A 12,107-nucleotide genomic window follows, 5' to 3' on the forward strand; every position below is an offset into this window, starting at 1 on the left:
ACCCTGGACAATGGGGTTCAGAGAGCTTCCCAGTTGCTGGCCACATGGAGGTGCTGGAAGGGTGGTGCACCCGGAGAGGGCATGGAAGCTCCATGCCCTTCTCCCACACTTTGCCCTGTGCATATCTTCCATGGGGCTCTTCCTGAGTTGTATCCTTTATAATAAACTGGTAATAGTATATAACGACTCTCCTGAGTTCTGTGAGTCATTCTAATGAATTATCAAATGTAAAAAGGACTTGTGAGAACCCCTTGAATTTATAGCTGGTTGGTCACAAGTATTGGTGACAACCTGGGACTTGTGATGGGCACCTGAAGTAGGGGCAGTCCTGTGAGACCGAGGGCTTAACCTGTGGATCTGATGTCAATTCCAGGTAGATAGTGTCAGAACTGAATTGAATCATAGATCACCAAGCTGGTGTCAGAGACTTGGAGAAGTGGTGTTGGAAAAGACGATTTAAGAATTCAGAGGTGTATAAAAAACCCCAAAAAGCACTGCCTTCCTTATCTCTTTCTTATTCTACTCCTTGATGTAGTCAATGTTAACAGGTAGTATGGAATCTTTCAAAAATCTTCTATGCTTAAATAAACATACAAAATATAAATACATAGCTATAGGAGGTTTTTCCTGTTACAAGTGAAAAAGAACAACTGGCATTTCTTATGGAGAGCAGTTTAACTTGCTCCTTATCTGTATCTCAGTCTCTCTCTTTCTCCCCATTGAGTCTTTCTAAACTATGCTCTAGAAACTCAACTTTTACAATGAAAATGAACTATAAAGATACTTTGCTAAACAAAAGACCATAAAGAAATTAAGCCACCTCTCTTTGAGGAGAGGTGGGTCTTGTCAGTTGTGGTTTTAAATAAGATTTTTTTTTCTCACTCTGCTATACACTTACCCTCTGTAACAAAACAGTTAGCACTTGTTTATTAAACATCCTGTATCACATCTCTGCGTCTTGAACCTCTAACTAGATTCAAAGTCTCTAAGTCTCACACTTTCCTTGACTTCTCGTTAGACTCTAGCTTATAATAAGTCAGAACTCAATAATTACAGTATTTTTTGTCCTTCTGCTTCCATTATTGGTAGGAGCTGCCTGAATTTGGAAGCCCTCTTAATCAGAAATGCCTTTTTCCTAAGTGGGTCACCTTGGAACCCTATCCCTCAAGAGCAATGATTACTACAGGCATCCCTGAAGAATTAAGAAAAGACACTACCATCGTGAATGCACATGATCTCATGTAGGAGAAAAGGAGAATGAAGCAGGATGGGGAAATGGTACGTACGGGTGGCCACCTTGGCAGTGATGGGAAGGCTGAGGATGTTGCTAATGACAGCGTAGACGCTGATGTTGTAGGTGAGACCTGGCTCCAGCTCCGTGATGGTGACACCACTCCAATCTCCAGGCACCCGCTGCTGGAGCTGGAGGCCCCCCAGGGCCGTCGGCTGGTAAGAGATCACATATTCCGTCACTGCCATCGGCCCGTCCCATTCCAGCTCAATGGACCTGTCGCTGATACCAGCCACTCGCAAGTCCTCTGGAGGGGCAACTACCGGGAGGCAATACACAGATAGCATGAACTCAGAGGACTGCCTTCCCCATCCTGGACTCAACTTTCTTCCTCACATCTCACCCCACATGCCCTGTGTGTATGTTCTGCTCTGCTCAGTGGCTTGGAGTGGTTTGTAACTCCCTTTGTGGGCAGGTTCTTGTCTTTTCTGTGCTTATTATTTCCTTCTCCACAGGGCCATGAGTTAGTGGCATGCTGGAGTTGTCTCCTAGTGGCTCATGAAAGTTGATTGTCGAATTTTCAGAAGTTTTGCCAAACAGTTGTTAAACATAGCCATTATTACAGATTAAATTTTTATAAACTTATCATTAAGTGAATTAGATTAAAAGCAAAGGTAATAAATACTCAAAATTCAGCACTTTCAAATTATTTCACTACAATTTACTATTATCTATGTCCTTAAGGTAATGTACATGTGTTGTATCTCTCTGGTGGAAACGTTACATAATCGCGTTCCACTGCACAGCTATTCCCAACTCCACAGTTAGTGGTGTTGTATGGGTAGTTGAAATTGGCCACGGAGGGAGTATTTACACCATAGAAATTGGCAAATGCTACAAATTAAGGCTTTTTATTTTTTTCCTCAGAGAGCCAGTTGTTAGATATTTAACAGCACACTACTGGCCAAAATTTTTGGTAGTTTAATAAGTTATTGTCACCAGGTTACTCTGGGAGCCAATATTTGATTTGGCAAGCAGGAATAAAGGCTTATTTCCTGGTTATTTTGCAAAATATAGGAAGCCACAACAGTAAGTCCTGGATATCATGGACTGATGAAGACCTTCAATAACTTTTATTATGTCATTTTCCCTTTTAAAAGGAGATCATTTAAGTTTTGAAAGAAATGTAACTAGTATTAAACCAATTTTTATTAGCCTTAACCCTGAGGATGATGATAAAGAAGAATTTCTGAGGGCTTTGGTTTGCTGTCTTGTCCTACTTCTCAAATGTTGCTCAGAATCACCAAAGATTAAACCTCATTGAAATAGCCTTTCATGTATGCTTCCCTTGGGAAGTGAAGATTTACCAGTAGCCTGGGTATTAAGTTATTGAACCTTTAAGACCAATTAGGAGGCTAACTCCAGTGTGCCTGTAATTGGACCTGTCCATAGATTAAATCAAAGATCAGACCAATATTTAAATAGTCATAATTAACATAAATTTATATGTAGAGGAGGCTTTGGTAATTTTAAGAGTCATCATTGGTTTTGAATTTCTCCTCTGAGTATTCTCACCCGTTCACTTTTACAAGAGCACAGGACTGAGCCAGCTGCTACTCACAGGACCGTGTGAGTGGAGAGCACCTGCCCAGTTGGCTGTGCTCATGCGTGCACCCTCAAATCCTCAGCAGAGGCAGAAATGAGGAGCCTTTTAACTGATCCCAGACTCACTGGATGGAAATTAGGAACAAATATTTGCAGTGCTGGGCATTTGTTTTGGTTGCTTTTGTGCAAAATTATTCATTGTATACAACAATCTAGATAGCAGAGCTTCCTCTGATTGAAGATGGCAAGTGTTAACCAAAACAAAAAATTAAAAATTTATTTGTTTAAATTTATAAAACTAAATAAATGTAAATGAAATTTAAATAAACTTTCAAATGATAATTTATAAGCTTATACCATTTCTAATTCTGGCATTATTAAAGCTCTGAAGTGCTCTAAGATCTCTGGGACAGCCTGTCTAATGCACGCAGAATGACTCCTAGGCCGAGGGAAGAAGAGTTGATATATAGAACTTATCAATATTTTGCGTGACTATATTGAGTATTTATTATGCACCAGGCACAATGCTAAACACTCTTACATGGACGATCTCATTTCATCCTGTCACTAACACTACGGACAGGCAATATTATTACCCCTATGCAAAGACGAAATTGGTTCACACAGTCAGCACGCACAGAAGACAGGATTTGAACTCAGGCAGAAGGACTCTAGAACCTCTTAGGCAGTAAACAAGATCGCTTTACATTTACACAGCATTTCACAGTCTGTAACACATGTTCAGACACACCATTTAACTAGAATTTTAACAATTCTTTAGTAGCAGCTTTATGAAGTAGACCAGGTAGATATAAATATCCCAGCTTTATGAATGGGGAAACTGAGTCCCAGGTAAAGGGACTTAGTAAAAGTCAGAGAGTTGGGCCATAGTAGAACCGATGCTCAAACCCAGATCTTCTACGCTTTGTGTTCTGTCCCCGACAATTTGTAGGACACGTTACGTATTGCGCCGGATGCCTTCTTTCATTTATACACAGCTCTCAAAAGTAACTGACATTAGAGAATAATTCAGGCTATCTTGTAGGATGTGAATCCCAGACTGGTGCTTATCCTAGAGGTAAGAGACTTCTTTTAAAAAAGGTTTTCCAGGGCCTGCCTCTTGTGATCCAATACATTGATTCCAAGTTTCCTCTGTGGGACTTCTGTCATAGTGACAGAAATGGCCATTCCAAATTTGAAATCACCAACAACTAGGGCAGCTGGGACTAGCCAGTGCATTCCTTTTCAGTTCCTTCTTCCAGAAAATGAAGCTAATAATGACAACGGAGGATGATCCAAGAAGAGCATTTTGGGATTTTAAAGTAAGAAAGACGTGCAGAAGAACTCTTTATCTTGGTGCTTTAGCTTGAGACCTTAGCCTGCTCGTAAATACTGCTTTCCCTTCTGATGAGAAAACAGCAATGGTTTTGTTCATGGTGAAAGTACTTTTGGAAGTGATTGTGGCTCAATGGAAGAGACCATCACCCCTCTCCCTGTGACTTAGCAGCACCTGTGCACATTGGGTGTCAGTAATTCTTATAAAATGAAATGATATTGAACTATAAAGCAAACTATAAAAGAGCCATATGCCTTGAGTCAATGAATTTTGGACAGGTGCCAAGTATTCTTAGTCTTACTTCCTTTGGGCTTCCAATTTTGAACCTTGGGGAAAAGCAGGCGGTTAAAAAGTGGCTTGAAGAATTGGAGTTGCTTAGCTGCAAAGATGCCGTGCTGTTTACTTTTGAGATCTTGCATCAGTTTTGTACACATGCCATGAGAGCAGTCAGAATGAGTTCCATGAAGTGTCTTGCTCCAAGGAGCGAGTGATTTCAGGTGCCAAAGGTCGTGCTGGGGCCAGTGCTGGCAGAGGCAGAGGCTGACGTGGATGAATCTCCGCAGGTCCCAGTCCGGGGAACAGCTTTCTGGATTGTTTCCAGCCCTGCTCTGGTGGTTCTTTTATCCTGCTGACTCATAGGGAGTTTGGGCCAGCTCACTGGCAGGCTCCCCCACCAAGCGCCTTCACTGGGGGCACATGCGGACAAATGGTTTAACATGCTTCTCTACTCCACCTCCAACACCTAATTTTTTTTATCATTTGACAGGGCTCAGCTTTCATATCAAAAGACTATTTCTTTGTGTATGTGGATTTTAAAATTTTTATTTTTCCATTCCACTCTACTTAGCATCGCAGAGAGGATTAAAGAGTGCTAGAAGTTGGTAGGAGATCAGGTTCTTATTCTTGCTCTGCCATTAATTAGCGGTCTGGCTCTGGAAAAAATCTCTCTGTCTCTCTCGACTGCTGCTTTTTAAATTTGTAAAATGAGAAGCCCAGAGTAGCTTGTTTCTAAGGCCTGTTTTAAGTGTTCATATTCATGAATTTTTTGTTCTATTATATTTACACAGCCAGAGAACAGAGGCAGAAAGGTTGAGATTTTTGTCTCATGGCATACTCTGCGCAAAGATCAAGGCGAGGAGTCAAATATAGTGGCCTTGTGACATTATTCAATTGCATTCAAGCTCTAGGATCCTAAGGGACCTCAGAATGAAATCCAAACAATGGGCAGCTCTTTTCCATGCCCTTGCCAAGAGAAAAGAATGACCTCCGGGGAAGTATATTTTGTGGCTCTCCATATTTTCCCCTTCCTTACTCTTCCTTCTCCTCTCCTCACTCCTGTTGGCAAGGGGAGCAATAGTGCTGTAGTGTGTGCACCTGGCCAGAAATGTCAAACGGTGGGTAAATAGTCCCCTCTCCTACGGCTTTCCCACAAAGAGCAAGCAAAGTAGCACTTTAGATAATGACCTAGATACTTCTCTGGAAGAGACCCCTGGCACTTGGTTTGAAAGGCTGGCGCTCAGAGCAGCACCTCCTGCAGTGAGTAGTGGCTCCAGGGTTGCTATAGAAACAGATGGAGATTATGCAACTGTCCTTCCTCACATGCTTTGGGAACCTGTAAAGGAATTTATCTGGGCCTCTAGAAGTCTTTCTCAAACAGCGTGGACATAATGTGTTGGAAATAATATGTGCTCACGGTTTGGACTCCACCAGTTGTAGTTATGCTAGCAGCTGCTGAGTCTTCCCTGAGTGACCAGGAGAGTTTGTCTCCAGTTCAGTTTGGACCCTGGATCAGATCAAGACTCTGTTTGTAAGTGAACCCATCCCTGTAGAAAAGCAAGGTCAAGAACAGGACAGGTATGTCCAGCCCAACAAAGATCAATTCTATTAAGAAGCGTGTGGACTGTGGAATAGCCATATGCAGCAATGGTCCAACTGACCCTTAGCATCCTCTCACGGGCCTTCAGGTAGCCTCGTCCTGTCGGTGGGAACCAGGACCATGCTTCAGCCTCCCCAGCAACTGCCTAGTGACTTTGGATTCAGAAACAAGGCTTCACTTCTGCTTAGTATAACGACTATTTACATTTTTAGAAAGATATTTCAATTCAGTTCACAAAAATAGGAGGCCAAATGAAATAACTGAATATGGAAAAAAATGAGGAATATGAAAATATGTTGTTTTTCTTTTCATTATAGCCATTGATCTCTTAAAAGAATTTAAGTTGAAGTCACAGATGCAGGAACCTTGTCTAGCTGGTCTGCTATAAAGTGAGAATCATTGCTGATGCTGAAGAACAAAAGGCTGATGACGCTGGCTTCCCAGGATCTCCCCTGTAAACTGATGTCAGAAGGCTGATCAGAAAATTCTTAGAATCAATCCATCAGATGGTTTAAAAATGTTTATTTGCTGTTATTTCTAATTTTAAAGCTTCTCAGTGGGCACTCTGAGCCCACTGTTACACACTGAACTGTAAACGGAAAACATCAATTGCTTAATCTGTACCATTTAAAACACAAACAAATGTATCAGCAAGAGTCACTTGATTTAGTTAGAAGAGGATGAGCAGTTATAGTGAGATGATGAAAATAATCTGATTTTAGGCAAAAAAAAAAAAACTCCAATGAGATATTGGTGTTTTTCCCTGCTGCTGGATTTAGATCTTCATTTTAAGACATCACCTTTGTATCGGTTTCCATGGTATAGACTACATATGGGGTTGGTTCCAATTTGCTATATGTCATCTGGAACAAAGGGAGCCCTAGCCTTTTAATATTCTGTCGTAGTTGTTAGAATGGGAGTTGGTGCTTGATGCCGTTAGTACTTTATTTCTGTTTAAATTTAATTCCTTGCCTATAAATGCTTTTATCCACGTGGACACTAGATCATCTAATAAATTAATGACACCTTGCAATCTGTAAGCTCCAGAATAACCAGAGTGCCTGGTTCGTCTGGTTATCTCATTCATTGTAAAAGGATGTGTCCCTGGAATATGACAACAGGCAAGGCGGATATTTCGTAGCAGGTGGAGCTCTTGGAAGCCCTCTGAGTGGGAGAGTGGCACTGCCTAGGGTGGTCCCAAGGCCTGACTCTCTGCCCTCCCCCACCTGTGGGACGGTGGAATGCTGTCACCACTGCTTTTCTTCTAGTCTCAGGGGTAAAATCCAACTTTCAGCCTGAACTTGACTTTTTCTGGTTCCTGCCCTTTTCCCCCTTAACTCTGCCTCGACAGTTGTGATTGACTCAAGAAATCTGCGCTCTTGGAAAGCAAATGAGAACAACTCACATGGGAATTAGTTTGCCTAAAATTCACCTTCCTCCCATCTCTCTTCCCAACTCCAGTCAGTTTGCTGGACCACCCTTGCCAAGCGCCCCACGGAGCTCCCCTTCCTACCTGCCGAGCAGTCAGGGCCCTGGTAGCCCTCTTCACAGACGCACAGTCCCTCCTGGCAGTCTCCTCGCCCACTGCAGGCATTTGGACATCTCCGCTGGCCACAGTCCTCACCGACGTAGCCCTCCTGGCATAAGCAGGTACCATTGACACATCTCCCCTTCCCCGAACAGTCCCCAGGGCACCTCAGCTCGCTGCAGTCCTCGCCTGTGTAGGCCTCTTCACAGACACACTCCCCGTCCACACAGAGCCCCCGGGAGCTGCAGTCTGCCGGGCACCGGAGTTCGGAGCAGTCATCCCCACTGTATTCGCTGTCACAGATGCACTGGCCATCCACACACACGCCCCGACTGGAGCAACCCAGGGGGCAGTAGGGCTCTGAGCAGTTCTTGCCAAACCAGCCTTCATGGCAGATGCAGCCACAGGACTCGAGGCTAAAGTTGCCGTGGCCACTGCAGTGAGGGATATAGTCCAGTTGTCCTGGAACATTTAAGGAGAAGGTCAGAGGGCAGCATGGCACCTCTTGTAAATGGTGCATGGGGAAGGGTGGGCACGGACCTCTCCTCACTCTCTGATCAGGTTTGTGTCGATGAGAGTTACGTTCAACCTACTTTGGTAGGTAATCAATTTCATAAATATTTTCACCTAATATGGGTTGTCTGTGCCTAGCATAATGCTGGGGCAAGGATGAGTGACAGCTGGGCACGTGTCCTTCAGGAGCTCACCTTCAGTGTCGTAGCTTGAGTTCCCTACCAGTGGACCTGAGATGAGGATTCAGGTGAAAGGGACTTATTAGAAAATGCTCCCAGGAAAAACTGATTGGGGAGAGGGGAAGGTTGGGGAGGGAAGGAGCCCAAGCCAGGGTGCGTTGCCAGGCAAAGTCCCAGTGAGGGTAACTTGGGTTCAGTCCTGCAGAGTGCTCTGATCACAGTGCGGGTCACACCTCACCATGGGTTAAGCGCTGTCCCTGGGGGGTGTAAATGTTCTGGCTCTCTCGTTCTCTCTTTGGGCAGGCCAAGGAGGTTGAAGGCCTGAGGACAGTCCCTGACAAAGACACCCAGGTGCTGTGGGGACTGACGTGGATCCTTCAGTCAGTAGATTCAATGCTGAGCCTGCTCCGCAGGGCAAGGTCATATGCTCTGCAGACCCACGCTAGGCCCTCTCCGTCCTGCTGTCTATCTCACTCTGCTCGTTCATCACAGCCAAGTGCCAGGCTCACGTCAAAGGCTTCCCAGAACCTCAGTCTCACTTAGTTGCTGTTTGCTGGGATCTTTTTAGGATTCTATGCATATCTCTGTCCTAGCTGTTCCCAGGCTATTACCACAGTGGCTAATTTATCTGTCTAGCATGAATCAAACAAATTTATTAAACAAACACAAACCTAGCACCTGCTTGGCATCCTTCTCTGCACTTGGCCCTGGGGATATGAAATCAAGTAAGTTAGATCTTTGTTAAATTCTGTCATTTCACGCAACCCCCAGGGCCGGAAAGGATACTACGCTGACACAGCTTAACATAGCTCTTGCTGGTAGACTTTTCCACGTCTGCCAGAGAGCCTGGCTGGAGGCTGGTAAAAAGCCTACTCACAAGAGCCACCCAGCGTCCTGGACAGCAAAGAGTCCATGTCCAAGGACACCTGTGACTTCCCCGCATTGCCTCGCTCCATTGTAAAGGTAAACTGACCTGACTGCTCTCACTGAGGAACAGAGGACTGAACAACTGGCCTTTCTCTTCTCTCCTTCAGATTATTTATTTATAGTTTTGGTGGTGAGGAGGAGAAAGAGGTGAGAAAACCCATGAAATATTTCACGACTCAAACACTGCCCCTAATCTTGTTGTGTCTCAGGATGAATGTGTCTGACATCCTTCTGGACGTGTGTGCCATCCAGGCCCTGTTAAAATGTCATCCTGCCACCTCCTGCTTTCATCTCTGTGAAAGCCCTGAGATATTGGACCCTACAGAGGTGAAAGCTTAAACCCAGGAGAGTAGGACAAATTCCTCTTCTTATTAAAGAATGAATGGCGCGGCTCTAAGGTAGCTTTGGGTGAGGGAAGTGGGGCCCATAAGGGGACGAACACAATTTCTGCTCACTGGGGGTCAGCTAGTAATAGCTACTGCTTATATGGTGCTTACTGGAAGCCACACTTCCATCCAAACAGATGCTTTCATATTTAACAATTCCTTGCCCTTCTGGTCTATCACTATTTGTCGATGGGGAAAGGAAGGCACGGGTTATGCAACTTACTTAAGTCACAAAGTAGTAAATAGCAGAGCCAGGATTTGAACTCAGGAAGTCTGGCTCTGAAGACTTCTCTCAGAGGGGCAAAAACAGTAATTCCTAAGTGTTACTAGTCAGGGGGTGGGTGAGGCTAGAAGTGCATCTCCTGGTCATTCAGCCTTTTGGGGGATGGAATAAGCCCTGTGAATGTGTGTGAGGACGTGTGTGCATGTGCGTGTGAGCAGATGTGCACTGGTGGAGGGGGCAGGGGCTAAAGCTTCCATCTTGCCAGAGAAGACGGGGACAGGTCCTCCGAGACCTTAATGACTATCATTTACTCAATGGGAGAGAGGCCGTGATTGAGGGAATCGAGCGCCTGCATTCTCTAGTCCCTCAGGTTAACACGGGTAGATATCATTTCGACAGCCTGTGAAAACCAAAGACGAATGAAGACAGACATCAAATTCCCTGCTCACCACAGAAGTTGCCGTGCTGAAGCGATGTACCATTACCTGACACATCCCCCCAAAATCAGGTTAATGTATTTCAAACTGGCTAAGCAGTGGAGAGTCCCTGCCCGGATCCCCTGGGAAGGACCGCGTTTAGATCTTAGAGACATAGTAACGGAGCTACGGACGAGGGCACTCTTTCTCCCCAGGTTTCGCAGGGGGTGGCTGCTCCCTTGCTCTCTCTCTTCCCTCTCCCTCTCTGCTCAGCCCTCTCCTCCCCCTCCCTCCAGAAGACTCTACCTGTGGCAGCGCTTCCTTGGCAACAGTTGCTGTCGCACTGGTCCCGCAGCAGCGACACCTCCCTCTCCAGCATCTCAATCCGGCTCAGCAGCTCCTGCAGCACCTGGGCGGAGCTGGCACACGGGCAGGCCTTTTTGGGGAGGTTGATCCTGTGGGTGAAGGTGACCTGGCTCTCGTGGTCTGAGGTGTGGCCCGTGTACTCTGCCAGCGCCTCGTCTTCGGCACTCACCTCCTGCTCGGCCGAGGCCTCCAGCCCCGAGGAGCAGAGGCTGTCCAGGGGCACGTTAATGTTGTACACGTGGTTGAAGACCACAGGCTGCTCTTTGCCCGATGTGTTGTAGTTGGCACCACCTCCTTCCTCCACCACTGCCTGTCTCTGGACCCTTTCCGTGGTGACCTCCAGCTGACACTCTGTCGGCTTGAGCATGGAGCCCAGAAGGATCAGGTTGACACCAATGAGCATGTTCTTCAGGACTACTGTTTCCCCGTCTGCCCCCATTCTCTCAGCCAGAGCTCCAGGTTCAAGACCAGCCTGCAGCACACAGCATGGAGTTGCGGGAATCTGCAAGAGAAACCAAGGAACGAGAAGATCTCTGAGACCTGCAGCTCGGCACCACACAGGGCACAATCCTACAGAGCTACAGAATAGGCACAAAAGGTTTTCAAGGGGGAGGTTGGGAAGGGACAACGACTACCACGGTCATAAAAGCCCGGAGCTTTGTTTCCTGGAGGAATCGATTCCTGGAGATGGACACTGCTTCTTCGGAAGAACATTTTGATTTCCCAAAAGGCTTATCTAGAACACATATCTCGTCCCCATGGTGGGCAAGTGGTTCCAGTGAAGAGGATACACGAGGACCTGGGCCAGGGGCTCTGTGGATGGGCCAGTCCTCCGAGGAGAACTCAGTGCATCTTTTCACCGCTGGGTGAGAATTATGATGAAGGATGGAGCCTTTGGCGTACCCTCATATTTCTCCAGATATTTATTCTGAAGGGCCTCTGCCAGCCACTTCAGAATAACTTATTAACTCCTCTAAGCTCGTCTATTCCATACAAGTTGACTTTAGAATAACCGACCAGGCAGATAATATAGTTCCAGGTAATTGTGGTTGTTAATAATCCTTGGGTACATTTGTGATTATCTGGGACCGTATGCTCTGAACTTTCTTTTAATCTTCTCATTAGTATAGACCCAGTGCTTTGTGACCACAGGGTGCCTTTCTCCTGAGGTACTGTTTAAATTGCTAAAATAATGAATTAGCTCCTCTGCTGGTTACCTAGTCACCGAGAACCACGGAGAACGATAAATTTACTGTAATGTAAATCAGTTTTGCAGAAATTATACTTCTTTTTCACTCTCTATGTAAAAGAGAAAAGAGGCTTACAAACCTTGGTTCTAAAGGTGGTGTTAGAGCTACTAAGAAGATTAAGGACTAAGAGAGGGAGTGAGAGAAACTACGAGTCTGAGAGGAAGGCAACAAGTGAGAGCTAACATTTATTGAAGGTGTGCTGTGTCCACACTGTGCTGCGCCCCTCACGCAGAATCTTACTTGACCTGCAGAACAACCCTCGACGGGGCGT

The 12,107-nt window shown here is 45.5% G+C and overlaps 1 protein-coding gene across 1 annotated transcript in view; it reads right to left on the bottom strand.

Moving 5' to 3' along the window:
* Window positions 1-11,025, bottom strand: part of TNR (tenascin R) — a 78,486-nt gene extending 67,461 nt beyond the window's left edge. The window contains exons 1-3 of the mRNA XM_046683020.1: window positions 10,527-11,025; window positions 7,562-8,038; window positions 1,287-1,550 (exon numbers count right to left, since the gene is read on the bottom strand). Of these exons, the coding sequence (XP_046538976.1) occupies window positions 1,287-1,550; window positions 7,562-8,038; window positions 10,527-11,025 (1,240 nt within the window). The remainder of the gene's footprint in view (window positions 1-1,286; window positions 1,551-7,561; window positions 8,039-10,526) is intronic.
* Between the last annotated feature and the right edge of the window lie 1,082 nt (window positions 11,026-12,107).

The sequence above is a fragment of the Equus quagga genome, chromosome 13, assembly GCF_021613505.1.
Source record: "Equus quagga isolate Etosha38 chromosome 13, UCLA_HA_Equagga_1.0, whole genome shotgun sequence".
In the NCBI taxonomy this organism is placed as follows: domain Eukaryota; kingdom Metazoa; phylum Chordata; class Mammalia; order Perissodactyla; family Equidae; genus Equus; species Equus quagga.